Consider the following 25,893-nt stretch of genomic DNA (forward strand, 5'->3'; position numbering starts at 1 on the left):
GTAGCTTCTGCTGCTTTCTCTGTGATAACTTTACATATTTTATCCACCAAGTTTGCAGATCCATGTACTTTTGAGTACTGTTAGTGTGTCAGTCTTATTTTGGACAGTGGCAGGCCCTTGATTTAAGAAAACTTTTTTTTTTTTATAGAAGAGCACTGGTGACCAACCTACTACCTGCACGGCAGTTTATGTTTAGCTTAAAGAGCTTTTTCTATGCATTTGGCAGCTTAATATTTCAAGATGCACAGTCTTCCAATTTTAAACCCATCAGATGAGGCATCCAGGCCAAAAGGACTTCACACAGGACTGAAATGCTAAATGTCTGGTGAAAGCATTAGTGGCAGAAATCTTCTTTTCACTTATATCATGTCAGTTTTTAATGTTGCCATTTGGTTAGGCCTACACAACAAATCTAATTGGTTATGATCAGTGATGTAGAAAACGTGACACCTACCCTACGTTTAATGGAGTGTTAAGCAACACATTTGAAAGGGGACAAACAATTTGCAATTTTATTAAATGTTTCTGTACACAGATATGCAACTTCTCCATTAAATGCGTGAAAGTAGATATGAAGTAGCATTTACAGAGTTTATATATACACATGCAAAAAAAATGCAGCATTCACAAATATTTCAGAACAAACTTTGTGCTTTGCTTCAGTTTGCTGTTGTTGTTTTACTATCAAACACCAGGGGGCAGAGTAGAGCTTACATGATTGTCTCAGCACTAAGGTTTGATATTACTGACCAGAGTTAAGTCCTATGAGCCTTTAGCAAAAGATCAGATGTAGAATTCTTGTTCTTCCTCTTCTGTCGTGTCTTTCTCTTCAACTGGCACACTAATTATGCTGTAGCTGTCTGACTCGTTCACTGAAGCTGAGGACAGTGTGTTTGCACTGGTGCTTTGGGAACATGACAACTGCAAGGCAGACCGAGAGCTTTTGATGGAGAAGCTGTTTGGAGTCCGGCCCAGAGCGGCCGATTTGTAGGTGCCCTCTTGGGTGATGGGAGAGAGGTGGGGTCCGATGTCTTCTGGTGGGGCCGATAATGGCCGAGGAGTCTGTGGGAGGCTCGATTTGACGTACGCAGACACAACTGTGAGGTCCACACTGCTACCTGGATTTACCTTGTTTCCCGTGTCTACATCCGTCTCCTCTGCCCCGATCAGAGCGTCCACATTGAGGCGGAAGGGCGGGATGAGCGAAGAACTCCGGTGAAGGGAGTGGCTCCTGTAATTGGGGCTGGGACAAGGACCCGGAGAGGAACAGGCAGAGCGGGAGCTGGCTGAGCCCATGTTGGGTAGAGAGAAGAGGGATCCGGACCGATTGCCCGTCCAATGGGACCTCCAGCTGTCAGGATGTTGTTGGTCTGGCCACTGCTCCTGCTCATCTGGCTCCTCACATGCCAGAGGCATGGAGTAGTGGGAGGTCGGGTGGACTTTGGAACGAGGTGGCATCCGTTGATGGTAACGGCGGTTCCTGTGAGAGGTGGCGCTGCGGGTGAAGGTGGACGGAGCAGAGGCAGATTCAGTGACGGTGCATGATCTGTAGCAGGGATCATGTCTGTGTTTGCAGTATGCACCCTGGACCTGAATAGGAGGGAAAGAAAAGCAGTGAAAATATAGCGATTTGGGGTCAAGGGTCATATCACCACGTGGGATAGGTGGTAGGGCAAAAACAATTGTAGCTTATAAACTGCTTCCTTTAACCTGCCTATTCTGATAGTAGACTGTCTGTATGCTCTATTTGTTCACATGGGATCTGTGGGTTCAAGACCATTAACCTCCCTCTGTACAGGGCTTCCATGCAACAGGACACTCCTCACACAACATACAGGCAGCAAAGTGAAGGAGGAAGAAGTACAAGGGAACCCCGGGGTCTCCAAACACACCCCACACCCCCTGCTCTCACCCTGGCCTCTGAATGCTGATGACTTCTCCATCTGTTGATGTGAGTCACAGAAGAACCCCCTGTGTACTGTACATATATCCATTCAGGATCTTAAAATCAGAGTGCGCTGTTCAGACAAATCGATGAAATATTACAAATCCAAAAAGGAAATTATGAGAAGCAGGAAACACATGAAGCAACACTCCCCTGTTCTGACATACAGTGACTGCTGTTGCTTTAAACATGTAAGGCAGCTGCAGCAGCAGGTTCTCGTCTATGATTTCCTCCTCTGTATATATTGAAATCCACAGCGCTCTGCTGATAGTTTCTCCATGTTTCTGTTCTCTTGTCAGCTCCGTCATCCGACTTTCCAACAAGACAATACAGACAGAAGCAATAACTTCCCACACAGCAGCCCCCAGACAATCTTCTGAAGCAGCACAGGGACTGAGGGGAATCTGCACATTTCCATATGTTGAACAATAAATATATAAAAAGAAGTTCAAAGTGATTTACAGCTTCCTCACAACAATCTACAGTCTGTTCAAGAAATCACTAAGTCTCTATTTCTAACCTCTATAAATACTGTCTGATAATGATAGGTTGAATCCAGTACAGCAAATATTCACTCAGTCACTTTATTATTGGGTACATGGCAGCAACTCAACGCATTCAGGCATGTAGACACTATTAAGGCAACCTGCTGAAGTTTTAATAGGCCATCAGAATGTGGATGATTTGGTGATTTGAGTGATTGAACAGGCAAGTCCAACTATTTTGAAAACTGGTGATTTGAGATTTCCCCCACAAACACATCTAGGGTTTAAACAGATGGTCAGAAAAAAGGAAAATATCCAGTGATATGGATCACGTCTCGTTGATGCAAGAGGTCAGAGGAGAATGACAAGACTGCTTCGTGCTGATAAGCATCTCTGAATGCACATTACATCAAACCTCGAAGCTGCTGATGAGCAGAGGAACCGACTGCATGACACTCCTGTCAGCAAACAACAGGAAACTGAGGCTATAGTTCAGAAAGACTCAACATACTGGACAACAGAAGATAGAAAAATGAGTCTTGATGTCATTTAGATGGTAGTTTCAGACAATATGTTACTGCAGCATAATTATAATGCAAAAATTCTGCTCAGTTCAAAGCATGCAGGCAGCTTTTCTTGAGATAATAAAACAAAAATTACAGTTACATAACACGAGCATCTGTATTTGCATCTCTGAAACTGTAATGTTTGGAAGTAACACACATACTTCACAACAGTGACGTGCTGCTTGCAGGGCTGGTTCCTGTAAACTGGAGAGAACTGTAAATGTTATCCAAGACTAAAAACTACATATTTTATTAGCTGTAACATTCTGGAGTTTTACTGATGCAACTCGGTTTAGTAAAATTACTCTTTGAACTGAGGAAGGGTTTTATTTTGAAAGTCTTTATGAGACAAAGCTGTAATCCAGGGTTTTGAGATTGGTTTATGGCAAAGAGGGTCCTCACAAGACTAAAGGTGCGTATGTGTGTGTGTATAAAAAGTGTAACAAAGCCCCCTGTGTTTTCTTCTCTCCCTGCTCAGTGTCTCAAAGTTGACTCTTTTATAAACCATCTCTCTCCTTTGTCTCCATCCTGCTCTCTGCTCTCAGTCCACTTCATCCTGTTTATCTTTTCCTTACTCTTCTTCTCTTTGTTTTTCTTGGTCTGCTTCTGCTCTCAAGCAGTGGCGTCACCTTTTCCTTGCATGATGCCCATTTATTCCTTCACTAAAGCACCGACTGAGACAAAGGTGGAGGACCAGCTACATTCTCTGTCAGCGTAATCTATCGTGCTTTACTAGGTACCATCAGTGAATGCTGACAGTAAAAGAGTTTAGACTGCACTGTAGCACAAATAGTGACATAGAAACACAATAACCTGCACTCATTTTGTGTTCACTAGGTTCATATTAATCCCAAAGCTTCCACAATTTCCTTTTTCCATCCGGACATTGGATAAAAATGTAACATTAGCTTCATTGTTTGGCCTTTAGTCATTTGTTGTGATTCTCTCATTGCTTAGACATTTGACAGATAGATGTGAGGCTCTAAGAAGTATATATATATATTTTTTTTTTAAGTAGATCTCTCAGCAGTTGTTCATTCTTTGTTTGTGGCTGATGCCAAACGAGTCTCAGTGTGCAGATCAGCTGCACACACTCGTTATTTACTAAAACTATTTTCTGTCCATGCGTGGGTGAAAGTTTCAATCCTCTGTCTACTATTAATACATGACAGCACGAGTTCAGCTTTCTGTGAGGACAAAATGCCAGTGAGGAGCCACAGCAGGACGCTGGGTAATGAGGCTGTTGACATGGTGATTATCAGACCCTAACTCTTGTAAGCTTTAGTTATCTGGGATAAGCCAGGTCAGCCGGATATATGACCTCAGGAAGGCAACACCACGACAACGGGACACTAATCCTCAACAATGCTGTGGAAAGCAACACATTTGGACTGTATTTATGTTTATAAACAAAACTCTTCACATGATGAGCTTTTGCTTATGTGTGGCAGTGTGACTGTGGTTTTCAAAACTGCGTTACTGAGGCGACGCTCTAGATGATCAAATAGGGAACCATTTTATGTTCCTGTTCCTCAGACCATGAAGAAAACAGAATCCGATTATAAGAAAGGACGATTTCTTTTCCAGACTTGCAGCATTCTGGAGGCTAAATTTACTAGAAAGCTGGAGCATTTTTGAAGCTGGCATGGTTATAAAAACTCCAGTTGATCAACAGAAACATTTAATGAGCTGGAGAATTTGTTCCTTTAATAAAAATTCATATTAATTTCATATGAATATGGAAAAGCATCTCCTATGGAGCACTTAGTGCTTTGAAGTGTCCAGTCAATAGTCATCCAAAGCAGGTTTTGTTAATGCATTAAATATTATAAGAATTTGTAATTTAGTAACAAATTGATGCCGAAAATTCTATTTGCTATGCTATGCTACTGTCTCTCAATGAAAGCAACAAACATATGTTGCATCATATGGATAAAAATAAAGAGAGAAATTAATACAGTGCTGTGCAAAGTCTGAAACCAGCCCTCATTTCTTTATATTTTGCTTCTGAGGAGCCATTGTAGCCTTGTACCTGACCATTTTCAGAGGAAGTTTTTTTGGTTGATAACCCACTCAACACTGACCTATGAATCATCTAAGTATAAAAAAGGCACTTAACTCAAGTGATGTACCAGTGTTGTATCCATGCATAACAGACACCTTAACAAAGAAGCAGTTTTAAATAGTATCTTTCAGCCCTTTGTTACCAAGCAGCCCGTCACAAAAACATAATTTGTTCCCATTTCTGTATTTCAACCTATGAAAAACACCAAAGATAAAAAACACAAAAAATAAAAAAAAATTTGAAACAAGTGATTTTGAGTATACTTTCAAAAACATTTTGTTTTGCAGAATCGGGAGGCCAAAACATTATCTACAGCAGATAAACAGTCTCTGAAAGTCCTGAGCTTAACAGGAAAACAGGAAAGAAATCTCATCACTGAAGCCTCATCAGAAATGGTCTCAGTGGAGGTTTGGCTGTCAAGAAGTTAAGGAAGGGAAATGGGGAGTAAAAGCTGAGGTATGTCAAATTACACAAGAACTGGACTGGGAAAAAAATCTGTGGTAACTGGTCTGATGGAGTGAGGAATCTTAATTTTTAAACTTTGGTTCATCCTGTCATCAGTATGTATGGTGGAGGTCAGAAGAGAGGTGAGTATCTACAGCCATCCGTGGCTTCATTTTTCACCATGGCAGTGATCCCAAACACACTGCCAATGCAGCAAACGCAAACCTGGTTAGAAAAACACTGAATGGAATACTCTCAGTCATGGACTGACCTCCATAGAGTTCAGACTTCAACATTTCTGAAGCAGTGCGGGATCATCTTGACAGAGGACGGAACAAAAAGCAGCCAAATTCCAAACAAGAGCTTTGAATGTCCTTCAAGAAGCCCGGAGTAATATTCGCGTACATGTACAAACTGCTGTTGCCTTATATACTGCATTTCCATATTTGTTTACACATTTCAGTAAATTGTTGCACATATTTCCAATTTTCCCAGCAAAGTATAAAGAACTGAGGGGTGGCTTGAGACTTTTACACAGCACTAGATGCATGTGGTGATTTTTATTAGCGAGCCAATGAAAGAAAACAAAAATAGACAGAAATAAGTTTGACAGATTTTCACTATTACTCTAACACGTCAGAGTATTTATTATATACTGAAACGTTACAGCTGCATCTGTAGCTCCAGGTTCCCAGGAGGCTTGTGTTTTCTTGTTGGGAGCTGGGTGTTGCCATTATCCCAGCCTGACAAAATATACATACAACTTTCTGTGAATAAAAACACTCCCTCTCTGCTTATCTCTACAAAGAGTGTTTTTACAGAATGTAGTTGATGTTTTGGGAGATAATTTATTCCTTTCATATCACTGTGCCTCTGTTTCACTTGCCTACATTTAATATATTTAATGTATTGTAGTCGCTGCAATGTGGAGGTCCATGTGACTTGATTCCAGGTGGCAGCTAAGCATCATGCATATGGCCCATTGTCATGATTTATTAGCTTATTGTTTCTCTCTGTGCCGTTCCAATCCCAGTAATGGACTGAAGCTTAATCGGCTTGAACTTTCAACACTACTTATCTCCGACCGCCTGGGCACATATCCCCCGATAGGTGATACCTTTCCAACAAGGGCCGCTTGATTCATGTCAGTCTTTATGTGGGTGTTTATATTCAAACCCACACAGGCTTTTCCAGCACCTTTCAATATGGAAAGATGGAGGAATTAAATTAAGGACCTACAATAAAATAACTGAATCCTTCTTGTCTGCTGTATGATCTTGTTATTTCTGGATTGAGAATCAGTCTGAACTGCTCTTCTTTTTCTTCCACCTATAAAACTGCCACTTTTGTCTGCTTCTCTTTTACACAATTAAACACAGATTCCAAACACTGCTGCACACCCAAGCCCATTTTCAGTGTGTTTTTCATCTTTCTTTCTTTATTTTACTCTTTTAATAGCATACAGTTGTACACAAAGGAAAGACTTGTGAATCGCTCCTTAGCATCATGTTTCAGGAGTTGAGCAACAACAAATCCTTTTACATGAGACCAGCTGGTTCCAACAACTAATTATAAACTTGCCTCATTTCATCAGATTAAACTGAAATTACTCGTGTAGGTTTTGGTGTATCTACAGGTATAAAAACATAACACACTCTTTCAAAATAAATCACACCATGCAATTGTGTTGAGTTGTACTTTTCCTATGTTAAAGTTACAGTTCAGTGAGGGCCACTATATTCAAAAGAAGAGTAAGAAGTTCCCATTTGCAGGATTTCACCATGCCTCCATTGTGACACCTCCCCACCGTCCCAGATGCATATTTAGTGGAGACTGACTCAGCAGCTGCAAGACCCCCAGCAAAGACCACAGCAGGCATCATTAAGAGATCGATGTAACATTTATTAATACCCATACAGCACAAAAAGTGAAGGCGGGTAGCAAAGTGGTTTGCAGATGTGCAGCAACTGTGACTATGTAAATAAAGTGGTCCTTAATGAGACAGCCAAATGCGTATTTAAGCTGATGTGGGCAGGAAATTTTAAGGCACATATACATTTAAAAAAAAAACAAAAAAAAACAGAATGAAAAACGCTTACCTGCAGTAGGATCTTATTTCCATCGTAGTCCTCCGTTTGCCAGCGCACCTCACTGATTGGGCTGCAAGGGTGTGGCAGCAGGGGCACCAGCACTCCGACGTCCCGGACCCTCACCTCCATTACTGCCGAGTCCAACACCAGGGGACTGTGGCCTCGTGGGAGTCTCTTAAAGGACAGCTGGATCTCCATATCAGGGTTGGAGTACACCACAAAGAAGCAAAAGTCATCCTTCTTTTGTGCAACCCTCCGCTGAAGCAGCAGCTTGTACAGCCGCACCATATCAACATAGTTTTCATGGCGGCAATAGACTGTGAAACGCACGATTTCCTTCCCATAATGGACCTGCCGCACGGCCCAGAGCGGCGTGCCAGGAGACAGAGTGAAAAAGTCCTGACTGCATGGGGTCAACGGTAGCATCCGCCGGCCATTGCTGACTTTTTCAGTATGGTGGTAGTGCCAGGGCGGCCGCTGCAGAGCGCGATGCAGCATCAGTATGTGCTCATCACCGCCGTAGGCCTCCTGGAGGAACAGGATGACCGCCAGGGCTGGCTGGCAGGCTGAAGCTGGGCTTCCATTTTGATGCCGCTTTGCCCGAGGTCGCTGAGAGACGGAGGCTCGCTCTGAGACCCTGAAGAGCTGCAGTTCAGGGTGAACCCACGCCAGCACGGCGTCGGCAGCATGCTGCAGGAACTTGCCCTCGCCGGGGTCAGCAATGAGGTGGATGCTGACAAGGAAGGGATCCTGGAGCTCACCCATGGATAAGTCACCTCCAACAGCACACATGGAAGACAAAGTAGAAGAAACAAGGAGGACAGGAAGAAAATTAGATAAAATGGGTATTTTTGAACTTTATATAGAAATAAGAAGGTTAAAAAAAATATGAATTCTTAAATAAAATGAATCTGTTGCTCCAAACTGTCGAGATCTATCCATCCTTCTGCTAAGCTATTCCTTGGACACTGGGAATATTTTTTCCTGACACATTCACTCTTTTCTTTGTTTACTTCTTTGTTCAAGTTTTCCCATATTTTCTCACTCGCCTTCCCCATTCCCACAGATCTCTAGATCTCAGCTCTCCATTTCACTCGTCCACATCCAACTCCATCTTTCTTACAATTCTGAGGTTTACCTTTTCTCCCCTCTCTCCCTCCCTCCTTTCTACCAGACTCATGTGGAGCAGGGCTTCTCTGTGGAGGCTCATTAGTGCCATTTAGGAGTCATTACTGAAGCCCAGAGGAATGTCCCAGACTGCAGCGGGAGCGATGCATTCAGGTGTAGCCTCTCCCTGAACCCCCGACATGGAAAAGCTCGGCACCGTGATGCAGGTGCTGCAAATCCACTTTTCCTATGCTGCCGACACATTTACGTCAATCAGTCTTTTCTTTCTTGTGTGTTACATGTAGAAACTCACACGGCTGCCTGTTATCTCCATGTACACTCACTCTTTGTTTTGCTACAGTCTTTAATCCGAGTTCTCATGGGACTTGTCCCATTTTGTTTGTGCTTTGGGAAAGGACACACAGGCTACTTTCCCTGGCACAACATACTGTTTCACCATTGCCAAAATCCCTCCGTGAAACCGAGAGGCCAAACAGGGATGGGTTTTGTCTCTCGAGTCCCACCGGCCTTTGTAAAAGGACAGTTTCAACTTGACCAAAGAAGTGACATTTTCAAAATGTCACTCTGTGGTTCCAATGGAACAGACCTAAATAATAGGTGTAGAGGTGCTATGAATGTAGCTGTTAAATATTAAAAGGTTCAGTAAAAGCAAGATGTGGTGGGAAGTATACATTTTGGTACAGTTAATTTATTTTATAACGACCCGAGGCTCGTGTCGGTGATGTTCCACCACAAAACTAATGTTGGTCCAGGCTGTGATTAGTTTTGTGGCATGTAAACACCGAGGATCTATAAGCAGATGTGAAGGCAAATTTAGTTTTAATAAAATGCAATGAAGCCTCAACTGTGACACAGAGCAGCCCTAAATGGCAGTTTGTCTACAGCGGTAATGACATCCGGATCAAGAATGTTCCACAGCAGGTTTAAGCGGGATGTCGGCGCACTGACATCCTGTAACACACATCTACGCGCCTACACAAAGAGAGACGGAACTGCTGTCATTAACGTCACCCTGATCCCTTACAATCACTGTTAACATGTAGCTGGCATTAAAACGCCAAACAAGTGGATGATAGGGCTCTTTAAGGGTATTTACTGCACAGCACATTGTGCCGACACACAGACAGCTCGACGTCTTCACACTCCTGCTGCACACAGCTCTCCTGGGATCAGTTTTCATGAGTCAGAGACCTTTGCCCCAACCATCTTATTTCTGCCTCATTAGAAAACAAACAAAAACAGCAAAAGAACCTAAAAAAAAAAAAATCATCATCATAACCATTCCTTTCTTATTTAAAAAAATAAAATAAATAAAAATCTCAGTTTCTTGCTTTTACATTTGTCTTTTTTTTCCCTCCATTCCCCACCCCCACACTCTTTCTTCTGCCATTTTTACACATGACAACTTTTGGGGGAATCAAGTTGGGATATTTTCCACAGTTTCCCTTTCTTTTGTAGCACGCAGCAGGAAGCAGCACGCCCCGGCCGTGTGCTCACTAATGGAAATACTGCATGTGGTTTAGGTAAGGAAGCTGGACGGAGCATGCAGGAGGCAACGTACACCGACATCCAAGCAGAGAATGGAATATTAGTCTCTCTCTGTGTTGTGTTCCTTGCACCAGTGCATAAAGCTACTAGCTACATGCTTGCAAAAATCCACTGAAAGGTCAAGATGTCTACATACTGACTTGTTCAAGGGAGACAGATTAGATCAATTAGAAAATTACTGAATAAGAAGCCGTTTATGGGTTTTTAGTCCACTGTTTAAGTTCAAAAATCAAAATGTGTTAGATTCACAGATGTCCCTGCGTTAAAAGCAGCGGAAAGATAATCTGGCAAGCTCATAGACGAGCTGTATGAGCTGCAGTGTTTTGGCCCATCTTTCTAAAATATACAATTCCAATACCTTGTACAAAGTGATACTTTTCTTGGCAATAAGGGTTAATGTGGAGCTGGAAAACAAGAGAATAAATCAGAGATTAAGTCTCCCCAATCCTGTGAAGGGAACGTAAGGCGTTTGTGAGTAAAGCTCTGGAGAAGTGTGTCTCTAAGCTCTTAATCCACTTGAGTCTTCAGGCTAACTGACTCGATTGACTACATACAACTCATGCATGTGCATATCCATCCTCAGCACACACACAGGATAAAGTGGTGTGAAAACGTGTTTTCCTCCCTTCTTGATTTCCATGTGTTGTGCATATTTGTCAGACTTACATGTTTTAGATTATCAAACTGTTTTTTATGTTAGACAAAGATAACGCAATTAAATGCAAAATGCAGTTTTTAAATGATGGTTTCATTGATCAAGAGAGAAACGTTTCCCAAACCTAGTGGGTCCTGTGTGAAAAAGTAATTGCCCCTCTTGTTAAATCGTGAATTAACTGTGCTTAACCTTTTTTTTTTTTTTTTTTTTTTTTTTAAGCAGAGTTCACTTTCATTAAACACACTTAGGCCTATTTATTGGCAGAGGTGTTGAATCAAGAAATCATTAAACAGAACTTGTTTGACAAAGTACAGAAAGGCTAAAAGATGTTAAAAAAAATAAAAAAAAAGGAACACATCATGGCATGATCCATGGGAGAGTTCAAGGAGAAAACTGCTGTTGACCAGTGGTTTTCTCCTTGAATACTCATTATCAGTTTTTCCAAAAAAACATCTTGATGATCCCCAAGACTTTTGGGAAAATATTCTGTGGAGTGACAAGTTTAACTTTTTGGAAGGTCTGTGTCCCATTACATCTGGTATAAAAGTAACACAGCATTTCACAAAAGGAACATCATACCAACGGTAAAGTATGGAGGTGGTAGTGTGATGGTCAGGGGCTGTTTTGTGCCTTGGGACCTGGAAGACTTGCTGTGGTAAATGGAACCATGAGTTCTGCTTTCTACCAAAACATCCAAAAGGAGAATATCCGGCCATCTGTTCTTATTCGTGTGAAGCGCACTTGGGTTCTGCAGCAGGACAATGATCCAAAACACATCAGCAGGTCCACCAAGAAAAACAAATAGAAGACTTTTGAGTGGCCTAGTCAAAGCCCTGACCTGAATCAGATTGAGATGCTGTGGCATGACCTTAAAAAGGTGGTTCAAAAGCCCTCCAATGTGGCTGAATTACAACAATTCTGCAAAGATGAGAGGGCCAAAATTCCTCTGTGGCGCTGTAAAACTGCTTAGGGCGACTCTAACCAGTTATTAGGTTTAGGGAGAAATCACTTTTTCACACAGGGTAGGTTTGGATTTTTCCCCCAATTAATATCAAACAAATTCACTTAGAAAATGCATTTTTTTGTTTGTTTACTTGCGTTATATTTGTCTAATATTTAAATTTGTTTGATGATCTGAAACATTTAAGTGTGACACATAAAAAAAAAATGGAAATCAGGAAGGGGGCAGACACTTTTGTACTCCACTGTAAAAGTGCCCATTTATAAAAAGGGACGGTCTTGTCCAGTTCTCAGAGACTTTAACCTTGTCTCTGTGGATACGTGTTAACCAGGAACACATGCTCGCTGCCGTACCCGCAGATGATGACGTGAGATAAAACAACACGCCTTCCAGCGAGCCCCCTCCACATATGAGAGTGATTAGCAGCGAAAACTCAACCTCTCCTCGATGTGTGTATGTGTGTATGTGCGCAGAAGAACTCCAGTCGCAGCTTTAGCTAGCCAGGCCTTCAGTGTAAAAACAAAACAACTGAACTTGGAAATTCAAGATGTGGGCCCCTTTTGTCGTCTGCTGAGAAAGAAAAAAAGAAGGGGGGGGGGGGGGGGGGGGGGAGTTCCAAATCTCATACATCACTTTGAAATGACAGAAAAAAATAAGTCAAAGATTTATATTAGTGCGAAGACTACATTTATTATGTTTTGGCACCAGTCACTCAAGGTGTTGCTCGCACACAGAAGCTGTTCTCTCATTTAGATTCAAATATCCTTTCTCTCAAGTCTCAAATGTGTGCCGTTTTCCATTTTCTGATAACTATAGAGTACACATACAGTCACAGTGGGGGATGCTGATTTTAAACGAGGAGGTCTGTGTTTGTAAACAGAATCAAAAAGCTCTCTTTGCAACAATTTTTCAGCTCTCCATCTGTGTGACGTCAAAGAGGGTGAATATCGAGTAGCCAATCAGAAGAAAGTTCACTTAAAGGAAGGAGCTAAGAAAAGCAAAACAAAACAGTCAATTACTTGACTGGATATAATAAAGCAATTTTGTGCTCATTACTCAGTACTGCATTTTCACATCATCAATCATTACCTGTCACTTCCCAACAACAATTTGGACATTTTTAATTATAGTAAAACATCAATAAGCCAGGTACTAACTCAGGAAGTTGTTAAACCTACGTGAAACCTAATAATTATTATTAATAACTGTATTTTATTTTTTTTATTTAACAAGTAGTAATTTACTTTTTTCGGCCTTGCCCACTCCACTCAGCTGCCTTTCCATCTCATTCTGTCTGCAGTTTGCTGAGTCGAGGTTTATCTGATCATGTCTGAACCAAGCTGAACATAAATGTGAACCCCTTTAACTTAAACTTTAACAGTTGTTTCATATGACTCTGACAAAAAACAAAACAAAAAATAAATACCCCCACCCTTAAATTACCTAAGCAGTTCTCATACAAAGACTAAGGTAAAGTGATATATTGCTGTCTTCTGAGATAAGAGCTCAGGCTTCTGTTTGGATCTCTGCTTGTCAGCTGCATCTCACACTGTGAGCGACATACATGGGAGAAAAAGAAAAACGCCAAGTCTGCATTTCTTCATGTAATTAAATAAATTAAAGCTGCATGAGTTGACGCAGTGAGAAAGAAAACAAGCTTGTTTACTTTGTTGTCTAGAAGATACAAAAGGACCTGCTATAGAACTCCTATAGAGCAACATAAACAAAGAGCCTTAAAAAAAAAAAAAAAAAAAAAAGGGAATTGCTGACTTCCTTTCCCAGAGCGGAATATACAAAGGGCTCAGTATGTGAACGCCGCCAGCCCTCAAGTTTCACAGAAGATAAAAGCAGTCAGACCAAAATGTAGAGATACTATTCCTGGCTTTAAAGTGCTGTTAGATTCAAACTTAAGAAGAAAGATAGATTGATTAGATAGTGAAGACTACACAGCCAGGATCATGGACGTCATGTGACCTTCATTGTCTGAACACACGTGGAACGAGGCAGAACGGCTGAGGCAAGGGACAAACGGCAACTTGAAAAAGTTGCATTTCCTGCACAAATACCAGGTGAATGCTGTATAGCAGAAATCATGTGCTGAAAACAGTTGAAGAAACAGAACTGTCTGCTGAGAAAGAGGTGACGGAGCTGAACTGTCTGCTGAGAAAGAGGTGACGGAGCTGAACTGTCTGCTGAGAAAGAGGTGACGGAGCTGAACTGTCTGCTGAGAAAGAGGTGAAGGAGCTGAACTGTCTGCTGAGAAAGAGGTGAAGGAGCTGAACTGTCTGCTGAGAAAGAGGTGAAGGAGCTGAACTGTCTGCTGAGAAAGAGGTGAAGGAGCTGAACTGTCTGCTGAGAAAGAGGTGAAGGAGCTGAACTGTCTGCTGAGAAAGAGGTGAAGGAGCTGAACTGTCTGCTGAGAAAGAGGTGAAGGAGCTGAACTGTCTGCTGAAGATGGATTTTTTTTGAAAGAGTACACTGAAGAGTGTCAAGAAAGCAGAGGGAGAACGAGCCAGGAGGATTCAAACCTGCGCCACCGCTCTCAGGGCCCCTGCTCATCTCAGTGAGCCAAAGCAACACTCATCCCAGGGATAGATGTGACGAGAGAAAAAAACGGCGTCAGTTCCAGAGTTTGAAATCTTAGAGGAGGACAGATTTCCTATTCTGAAACAAACGTAATTCATGGGAAAACAGTAAATGGTATCAAAAAAATTCTTTCACCGTGAGCGTCAGGAGTGTTTGAAGATATATTGCCACAAGGCTCATGCCTTTGGAGTCCACAGTTTAGGACAGGGGTGTCAAACTCAAATACACAGTGGGCCAAAATTCAAAACTGGAACAAAGTTGCGGGCTAACGTTAATATTTATTGAAATATATTTATTCCTCCAGATAAAAGAATGAATCTTTTCTTATGGACTCAAACACGTTTTGCTGAAAAACTTAATATGGAACAAGCTAAGCTTAATACTAAACAATATATATATTAGCTGTATAATACCAGTAGCCCAGCTCTAATAGTAATTAGGTGTGGCTTCGCGGCCCAAATGTAATTAGGCTGCGGGCCAGAGTTTGACACCTATGGTTTAGGAGATATGATGAGTTGAAATGTTAAAGAGCTTAATATTTTAGAAAGTATATAAGTTGCGAGCAACTTTTCAGTAACTTTTGTTTGCTCTAGAGCAAGCCATATACTAATCTGAAGGTCGGTGGTTTGATCCCTGACTGCTCCAGTCTGCATGCCAAAGTATCCTTGGGCAAAATACTGAACCCTGATTCGTTCATCCAAGTGTGAATTTATATGAACGAATGGGCAAATGAAGCGCGTTATATAAAGCACTTCAAATCCTCAAGTACAACAGAAAAACACTACATAAGAGCCGGTCCATTAACCATTTATACACAACAAGATTCTAATAAAAACACTGAAAAACACTCTTCGGTGCTGGTGAACATGCATTTCTAAATCTTAGTTATGTAGATCGAGCAGCATGTTAAAAGCTCAATATAGTCAGTGCAATTTTAATTCCTCACAGGTTTGAATTTCTGGACCGAGTTCAACATGGATCCATTGAAAAACATCTCAAATCTCCCAGTTCTTCCAGGATCTGGGAATAAGTTCAAAAGATGAGAAACTGCTTTTTCCTGGTTTCACTAGCCCCAAATTATAGCAAGATGACATTTTTTTTTTTTTTTTTTAAACGTAATTTGATCTTAGATCAGAGGCAACATAATGAAGCTAACTATGAATACACTGGTATTTGCTCTCACATTGACTTAACAGACGGCTAGTACCCAGTAATAACTGTCCTACTTCACTGTGCACTCAGTCAGCACGTACATACTCACCCATTCATTATCACAAGGGCCCACAACAAGGCCGACAGACTGAACTGCTTCAATTAAGCCATTAACAAAAAAGCCGACTGCAGCACATTTAGCGCTGTTCTGGCCTCGTGGTTCAACTCTCATTCTGGAGGATGCACATTTGGTAACACTTAATCCAAGCTGCCTCAAAACAGGGCATGGATTTCATACATTCAGCTGGAGAGAAGGCACCCCAACCTTGTGTGTGTGCGTTACAAGCTGGTCTGTTACGGGTGGTCCTTGGGCCATCAGGTACTATTCAAACTGACTGTGTTGAAAGTGTTTTGGCTGACATCACCACGAGTGGTTTGCCGTTAAAATGGATACTCGCCGCTGTCCCTTTGAAAGAGCAGTGTGTTTGAGCGTGAACACAAGACAGCGCAGATAAAAGGCAAAGAAGCAATAGACACCACACTCTGTTACACATGAATTTGTAACATGAATTTGTAAAATATGAGTTAAAAAAAAAAAGAAAAAAAGAAACCCATATAAAATCACATACTTCAGTAATTATAGTTGAGCGAAACAAGACCAGCATGCAAGTGCCAAAAACTGCAGTTCCTTAAATGAACACACTCCAGAAGTGAGTCAGTCCCCATGTTTGCAGCCTGATGCATACAACCGTTAAGGTCTCCCTTTCATTTTATGAAGGCTTACAGTTAAGCATGATTATTGGCATGGTCGTGGCTGGGTGGGTGAAGTGGAAAGGTTCCAGACTGCCTGAGATGATATTAAATGGTAAACTTAATTTTTTAAATTCTAACTAGGCTGAAGAGAATATAAACAGACTTACAGGCTTCATACGGCTTTACTTTATAAAATAATCAATTCTTGGATTACTTTTAACTAAAGATAAAAGTTTTTAAAGCTAAAATTTTAATCTCTTGCCAGGGATCTCAGGGATCCAGACAAATGAAGAATGAAGAAACGTTACACTACAGTGATGAAAACCAAAACCACATTTTAAGAAGCAGCTGCTTGTGGCAGCAGTGGTGCTTCTGCCGTTACTTCTTTTCTCCAAATTCTTTGAAGAGTTGCCTCAGCTGGCCTTTTCCTTTTAGCTCTGAATGTATCACAGTTTCTAAAATCTGCACCAGATTATTTTTATGTAACACACATTTCTTTTGCTTCAACCAACAGACTCATTCTCATTCACAACTGGTAACTTATTTATTCAAATTTAAATATTTTTAAAAGCTTTCATTTCGAGGCCATGCCAGGTGAAGTTGTAAGTTGCTGCTACGTGAAATCTTACTGTGAAAAAAATAAAAATAAAAAATACTGGAGGGGAAAGGATCAGTTGACAAAGAGCGAGCGAGTGAATTCGACAAAGTCGAAAGCTGATGGCAGCTCGCGGCTCTTGCTGTCGAGGTATTGATGTTGGAGGTTTAGCGTGACATCAAGGACTTAATCACCATGGACTTTATGACTAGTGTGAGCTGAGGTCAAAGGTTAGGGGTTAGGACCACCTTAGGAGAAAGTAAATGCACTTCTGTGGAGGCAAAAGACAAGAGGAGACTAAACCAGCATGCACCTCTGTGAAACGAATACATCAGTAGACACTCTGAGACAGGATGTTCCTGATTTTAGAAATTGTGCAAATGTAAGAAAACAGTTCTACACATTTGTTTAATTTGCACACTGATCAGAAAAGACTTACTGGAGGCCCGGGTAATGCCATCCAGAGCAAGTATCTGGTTAGACACCATGTTTCTAAGATTTTTAGTACAATAAGCTCAGTTTTATCTGAGTTTACAAGCAGGAAATTAGAGGTCTTTATGTTTTTAAGGCATTCCTTCAGTTTAATTAATTGATTGGTGTCATCTGGCTTCATGGATATCGATATATATAAAGCAACTTATCAGCTTTTATTGCAGTTTCCTCACTTCTTACAGTGTTACAGGGATGCTGTATGCAAAATTTTAAGAGCCATGCTAAAGATGAATCTGGACAGATGCAAAACAGGTCGTTTTTAGAACTTATACGATGTCTTATTATACAAAGTAAAAGAACAGTTTTCAGCCAATCAGAAACTATATCTTCTTAGACAAATGGTGCAAATTGTTTTACTTTAAAAAAAGGTCCTCTGGATGGATTTCAGTGTGTAAATGTATGCACGGTGTTTGCGCTCAGTAGTAGTTCCTGTCCAGCAGTGGACTTGTGAATGTGGTCACACTCTGTCCTGCAGTATGTATTTAAAGTTCTTGTGTTTTCGGACAGTGTCCCAGTGCACATTTTGTTCCAGCTCTGACCTCCAGTGATGACAATGGTGGGCAGAGGCTCATCTGACACAGCGATGACACAGGAAACAACAGGGGAAAACCAAACCAGACTCTCTCCTGGATCACTGTGTGTGTTTCACTGCTTCCTGGCTTACGGGTGCGGTTCAAGTGGGATAACGCAGCTTCCTGCAGACCAGATTAATGGGCTAATATTGGATATAATCCTCCCATTGTAAAAAAGCCTGGAGACCTGGCAACCAGACTGAGAGCAGGCCACGGCCTCTGCAAACACAGACCTTCACAATCACGTACACTTTCAAAGAAAACTATGGACACACCCACAGTGTGTAAAAAATGCCCAAGACAGGAAAATGGCCTAATGATGCGAGACAATTCTGTCCAAATTTTGATTATTTATTATCCAGATTACTTTTCTTTTTTTTTTCCCCCATTTATTGTTATTTGTGAGACTTGGGAAAGCAGTAACATTGTTAACCCACAATGTGTAAGTTATTATCCAGATTACTTGCTGATGTTTCTCTCATGTCATGTGCACGTTGCTTCAGATTTGTCTACCATACTGGATATGATACAACCACCGGCTGCTAATGAAAAATGCATAGTCCTCCTATTGGTTGACAAGTGATTCCTACAGGTTACTGACCAATGCTTAGTGAAATCAATCAAAAAGAAGGTGCTGTACCAGAAACCTCTTTAATGTTGCTTTGGTCACTATTGGATTGCTGTGGTTGCCGATAGTGTACAACAACACTTGCCAGCTGCTAGTCAAACTGTAGTGAATATTAAGAAATTGCAACTGAGACAATCTGCTAGCATTAAAAGTAATTACACTGAAGTTTTTGCCAGCTGCTCAGGGAATACACATTTTTCCTTAGTCAACACTATTGTTACACATCCAAAATTGTGGAAAATTGACTGTCACATGGTTAGTGACCATGTGATTCATGTGCCTTTAGTTTACTACACAGGCAAAAGCGTGTTCACACAACCAACTATGCAAGTACAGGCAAATAAATGTATGCTTAAACTTGTGACTGGGGCAGCGAATGGTTGTCTTTGTCTGTGTGTTAGCCCTGCGACAGACGGGCGACCTGTCCAGCGTGTACCCCGCCTCTCGCCCTAAGACAGCTGGGATAGGCTCCAGCGCCCCCCGCGACCCTAAAAAGGATAAGTGGAAGCGAATGGATGAATGAAACTTGTGACTGGATTTCTAAGCCTTATAACATAAGCCGATGTCATAATTAATAAAAAATATGGCCAAACCTACCAAAACAAGATCCAAATATTGATGTAAAAAATACACGTATAACACATTTCTACACTTGAATAAATTTATTAGCTGACTGAAAGGTTTGGTTAGAAATGCTTCTTGTCATGGGTGAACAGTTGCTGTGTATCTTAATCGAAAATTGTTGCATAGTTTATCTCATGGGACTGTTGCTGTGTAGATTATAATGATGATGCATCTGTTTACTTACCTCCCTTTTTAGGAGGACATTAAAAGTAAGCTTTTTATGTTTTCCCTCCACTTTGGCTTCTTTACCTCACCAATACAAATGTTTCATTTATCCCTGCGACTGCTAACCATTACTAACGTGTAAAATGTAATGTGTAGCATACAAACCGAGGTGGACAGAGGAAAGAAAAATGTAATAAACAATGTTGTTGTTGCTATACAAATACTCTTCCCTAAAATCTGCTGTGGATCTTACAGGCCACTAAACACAAAGACACAAACACAATCCTGGCCTGTGAGTGGATTTATTTAGTCAGTGTGTATTAGGGAGATAAAGACCTGAGCCTGAGCTGTGTGTGTGTGTGTGTTAGCAATACTTCATGTCACTGTTAATTTTACTTACTGCTTGTTGAGGACAAGGGACTGTAATCAGACCTGCAGAGGACAAAAGAAAACAGATTTTTTTAAAAGGCAGAGGAAATGTCGACAGAGAGGACAAGACAGAGAGAGGAGACAGAAGTTTATATTACAATATGAATTGCAATCTACATGATTTACAGGATGACACACTCCTATTTCAGATGAAGTGCTGACATCTGGCTAAACAGTAGGAGAGGTCCAGCTGGAAGGTCAGCAAAAATGCACACAGAGATTTCAGAGTGGTTTCTAACGGAAGGGATAAAAACACAGGCATTTGCTCAAGTACTACTTCCACTACTGAGATACAGTACAGCTCCTAGCCTCTTGTATTTTACTTGAGTTCTAACTACTGCATTTTCCTAGTTAATTAACACATTAAATAAAACTTCCTGTTTTTTAGGAGCTAACAATCCCACTCAACCAGTAAAAACATCAAAAACGCTCCTTACACACTCACACATTAACAACAACAATAATAATAATAATAATAACTATTCTTATCCACATGATTGACATGATGCTGGAAATAAAAGGACGTGTGTGTGCCGGATTTTAATGTGTCATGAATTACTACAACCATATTGTTTCTCTTAATTATAGAATCAGTTCAGCAACAACTTCGTTGTTCCTTCCAAAAATTGGATAAAAAGATTGGTAACACATTCTACCATTAAAGTTACAAGTCATACAACTCAAACTAATGACTGTACAAGCGGAAAATATGCTCACTGAATCAGACATATTGGGAATTTATGACATTTAAAACATAGAAACTACTGAAAGTGTGAAGCCATCACTGGTATTAGCACGTAGATAAAAATAATGTTAATCACACAGTTGATTTAACTAACTTAAAAAACATACTGGTTTGGTTTCCTAGCCAAACCAAGTATGAATAACTACAAGAACTGGCATATAAAGTATGTGGCTCCAAAGCTGGTGGAAATAATGTGTAAATATGGCCAAGTTGAGATAATTTGGTTTTTCCCCTTCAATCTGCTGACAGCGTGTGCACTAGAAATACCTAGCTAGAGCCAGGAAGTGATTAGCCTAACTTAGCACAAAGACTTGAAAGAGGCTAAATTCTCCTGGCTAAATTCAAGGGAAAACTACCCACCCCTCAAAGCTCATTATTTCACTCCTGTATCTTGTTTAATATGTACACATGAGTATAACAGTTACATTTTTATGGCTGTACTTTGGCTTTCTTATAATGCTGGATTCTTTGTATATTGGTTCAAATGACAACCAGTCTCCCTGGAGAGAGGACAAAACATTTCCAGTCCTTCTGATTTCTGTGCTATGTGAGGCTAGCCATGCCCAGGCTCCAGTGTTTTTGGTTGCACCAGTCTTTATGTAGAGTTCATTACAAGAAAGGGGGGGGGGGGGGGGGGGGGTATATTTATGGTTGGGAAAATGTAATTGATGAAGTAAAGGGTCTTCACTTTTTGAAGATTTATCTGCTCTTAAGCTTCAAAGAAAAGATAGAGAATTACATTTCAGCTAATCTGATCTCCAGACAGAGTAAAATTATGACATTTTATGAAATTACATCCAAGACGTGTTTGCCCACATACAACAAGGCTGACTGAGGAGCTAACTCAAATCCTGCAATTAATAATTTGGTGAAAAGGTTGCATAACTCCAGGTTCACATATATGCATTGCAACTTGACGATATTAGTCCCACAGGAGTCCTCTGACAGCCAGAGAACACTGTTCCTCCGCACACTCTGTGAGTCCATCTCTAAACTAATAAAAGTCTCTGGAACTGCAGGAAGCAGAAGAGCAAGTCTATTTCCTGCAGCAGGAGGTTATCAATCTAACTAATGGGCATTAGCGGTGTAGAGAAAGGAATGGGTAAGAGTGAGGGAAGCAGCAGGTGTGAGGACACAAAGGTAAGAAAAGATGATGGGCTTGCAGAGGCAATATAAATATTGGGAAGAACAGAAATAAGCAGAAAATTGCAGCAAAAGGGGACAAAGTGAAAGTCATACTCTCATCTCTGAGTGCACAAAGAAAAATGACAAGGAGTGGGAAAAAAAGTAGGTTTATGACTCTTTGAAATAGAGTTGGAGGTAGTAGTGTGCGCAGTTGCACACTAGTCTGTTTATTTTGATGGCTCCTTTGGGTGTGAGCATTTGGCAGGGCTACCCCTGCAGTGCCGGCTAGCATCCCGCCTGTGGTTCCCAGTCTGGCCGCACTGCCTCGCTTCATCTCCACCCAAAGACAATAAACACAAAGTGAAGCGCAGACAGGCAGCAACCCAGTCATACGCATAAAGTATGAGCGCAGGGTGACCCAGTGGGCTTAAAACTGAGTATATATACATATATTTAAAAAAACAAAACAAAAGAAACTTCTTTGACCCATGGAAAGCTAAAACAGATTCAGATGCAGAGCGATGAAGAGGGACTTAGGATGGCAAGAAAGGGATGAAGATGAAGGCATAAGCTAACCGAAAACGTTCGACTGTTCCAAGCGGTGACTCATGTGAGCATTTTACGGCCTATCACCTCTAAAGGCAGGCTCTGGTTATAGTCAGGAAGGATCTTTATCACGGCTTAAAAGAAACCAGACATGACTGATGGTAGATGGAAAGTCTGTATTCAATAACAACATAACATTATCATCCTACTTCCCCCAGAGCAGGGGTCTATTTACACAACCGTGACGCATATATTCATGTAGGTTTGTTGGTGTTCAGGAATAAAAATTATAAGTATTCTGTTTTTCTCATTTGACAGAACAGCAGTTATATAAGAACACGGCAGAGACAAAGTCATACACAGGACCGACTCATCTATTTATAACTCACTAATAGGGGGTTAAGATGGACTTTATGACCAACAAAATATTGTTTATTTTATTCATTTATTCAAATGCACTGGTGGAGTGAAAGCGTTCTAAATTTAGTGGATTGAAGAAGAAGAGGTGGGGGATGTGAGCAGGTGGAGGTGGACGGGCCTGGAGTTTGTCATTTAACAAGGATACTTTTCACATACAAGTACTTTTAATGTAACTGATATTTGTCTGTATTTTGTTTTTAACCATTAACAACACAAACATTGATTATAGGCTAAATTCTGAGACGCTACAAGGCTGCGAGTGGTGGCAACAATTAGGTTGGACTGTTTGATATGGTGGCCTCGTATTTTCTTAACCGTGTGCAATTACACAATCAAATGTAAAACCGTGCTTGCACTACTAGATAAACTATTTTATGTAAGCCGTGACTGAAATGAAATCCTGTAATAAGAATATATAGAGTAAATAACAATTAACCTAATTGCATACCGGGCTTTTAATCTTTCTTCCACCATACATCTCCGTGAGGGATCACAAGGATCTATATAGGCAAGGTTAATACAATGTAAAGGCATAAAGAAACCTTGATGTGTAATCTGGGAGTTCAGAGATGTGCAGTTTGCCTGTGACTAATCTGTAAGGACACCACAAGCCCTTTAGCATAGGACATCATGTGACATGGTCATGTGTACATGAATGCCTCAATCGTTCTTCTGGTTTGTCCCGCACATGGTCAGTTTGACTTCAGGGTTTTCAGACACAACAGTTTTCTGACATATGGGACACGGTTTATTCAAACACAACGAGTTATATTTACCTAGACTTAACCAAGCTGCTTTGAAATGTGAAAATAAAGAAAGAAAAGTTGACGACACTTTAACTTCATCTACAAAACAAGCCACAGCTGGACTCTAACCTCAGTCTCCATGGTGAAAGTCCTGTGTTTGGTCCATTTAACCAGCCTTTATCCTGCTGCCTCTGTAGACTTATCATAAAATAAAATAAAAATCTCACTTCATCTTCTATCAGAAAGCCTTTCTGAAAAACCCTGAAGGCAAACTTCTCACACAAACTCACTACCAATTTTACTCTTTACTTAAAACAACAACAACAACAACAAAAAACAAACTAATATCCCAAACACATTAAAGACATATACGATCATCACGTTTATCGTGTTAAAGCTTCAAAAAAATGAAAGTGAACCTGTCTTTTAATTTTGCGAGACATACAGAGACACAAACACGCACGGAAAACAACTAGTAAATCCTTCACAACAACACAACATCAAATCAGTGACATACCGCAGGAGACAACGAGGCACATCTTTGTTTAATGGCTGCAAAGGAGTAAACAGCGTTAACTTAACACGCTTTCCTGCCAAACAACTTTGAGTTAGATCTTTTTTTAATATTCCGCTAAAAATATTAGCATCCCAAAACAGCTTGTCCCGAGCTTAGTCTGCCTCAGTAGCAAGTGTAATATATAACATTTAAAAAATAAAATAAATAAGCCTGTGAATTTAACTGAGGATCGTCGAGACCAATAAGCCAAATCTCATTTAAAATAAAATAAAATAAAAATGTTGTGTGCTTTCTCGCTTCTTCTTAAATGAAAATGAGAATGCACGTTGGCTGTGGTTAATTTAAAATATTTCCTAATTCCAAAATCCCAAACATTTAGTGAGATATTCTGCATCTGTTGTTTCTCCTTCACTCACCCTCCAGTCTCGGCTCCTGAATCCACGCAGTCATCTTCTGTTAGGACTTTCTCCATCTCAGAGGCTCGGACGCGTAGCATTTAGCTGCATTATTTCAGTGAAAGCCACAAACTGAGCGTTCAAACGCCTGGAGAGACCACACTGAATCAGACGAACAGAAAACGCTCTAAATCCCCGCCGGTGTCTGGGTCCGCACACGAGCAGAGGGGTTTAAACTTGTTGGATCAACAAGCTGACTTTTCTGCGTCAGCGGCGGGCTGACGGGATGCCTTCAGTTGCTGTGGGAAATCTGACGACTACAAGCGAACGAGGCAAACGTTTGGATTGGAGTTTGGATTTTGTTCTCACATGTTTCAGTTTCCTGCTGCCAACATTATACCGGTATTACCGTGAACGGTATGATATGGCCCAGCCCTAATTCATAGTGTCTTCTAGACTAGTGGATCAGTTGAAGGGTCAGATGCATCTCTCAGCTCCAGTTTCAGAGCTGTGCTGAATTTTCCTCCCCTATTTCCTAAAGACATGACTTTCAGATACTGTTCATCTGCTGTAGATAGTTTTTAAGTCTGTCTACTTCTTCCACTTCTTCTTTTGTATTCCACTTGTGCAGTTTATCATAGATTCAAAGTGCCTTGAGTTAGGTGACTTTTTAAGTCCTTGAATAATGCATAGGTCAGTATGATATTTTTTTTTTAAGACCAAACAAGCCTCAGAAAATGGTCCGGTGCAAGGACCAAGCTCACCCTAAGAAAGTCTGGAGAGCTATGCCTCAAGACAACTTAAAAAGTCTGACACCTTGCAAGTAAGATATAAAGAAACTGCGAGTGGCTCGAGAGTTTTGCAGTGTACTGTAGTTTAAAATACGAAATCAAAATTATAACCATAAAAATGGGGATAAATATTCTGACGTAATTGTGATTTAAACTACTACTCCAGTATTTTTGTTTTGTTTTTCATTTTAAGAGCGTTGAGCTAAAGACGTTTTTAACTCATAGTTTTTAAGACGGGTGGGTATATCTATATTTTTAGCAGTGTATGTATTTATTAGTGATGAAAATCCAAACTCTCGCACGTAATGAACGATGCACCTGGGGCTGGTAAGGCTGCGTTAACGAGCAGCACGCAAAGGCAACAGTAGCAAAAGTGCTGGTTTGGCGCCGTCAACAGGAAGGATAAGGTAATGCAGTGAGTCTGTCTTCCAGGTGGACCCACTGAGGTCAAAGAAGGGTCAAATTTCCTAACTGTAGACAAAACATTTTTTAGGCTCCCCCATATATCCCCATACTACCTTTAGCTTCCCTTACATTTAATAAGGGTTGCCTGTAATTGCACACCTGGATTTATTAGGTAAAAATATCACTTTCATTTTTTGGTTTTTTTGTAATAACAAGCTGTTTAAATTTAAGCAACCACAGCATACACTGAAGTAATGAAATAAGCAATGAACAATTATTAATCTATATATTTAAAAAAAACCATCTGTCTTCTACTTTTA

General features: G+C 40.7%; 1 protein-coding gene across 1 annotated transcript; it reads right to left on the reverse strand.

Annotated features, from left to right (window-relative positions):
* Positions 1-497: 497 nt before the first annotated feature.
* fam124a (family with sequence similarity 124 member A) lies at positions 498-24,635 on the reverse strand. The gene is made up of 4 exons (XM_085385381.1): positions 24,399-24,635; positions 19,855-19,886; positions 7,605-8,371; positions 498-1,590 (listed from the first exon to the last, which is right to left on the reverse strand). The coding sequence occupies exons 1-4, from the start codon at positions 24,476-24,478 to the stop codon at positions 784-786; spliced, it is 1,686 nt and encodes a 561-aa protein (XP_085241507.1). The 5' UTR covers positions 24,479-24,635; the 3' UTR covers positions 498-783.
* Positions 24,636-25,893: the final 1,258 nt, after the last annotated feature.

This window comes from Rhamphochromis longiceps, linkage group LG16 (genome assembly GCF_057381845.1).
Source record: "Rhamphochromis longiceps isolate RC_006_pf linkage group LG16, R_longiceps_female_GT1.1, whole genome shotgun sequence".
Lineage (NCBI taxonomy): Eukaryota > Metazoa > Chordata > Actinopteri > Cichliformes > Cichlidae > Rhamphochromis > Rhamphochromis longiceps.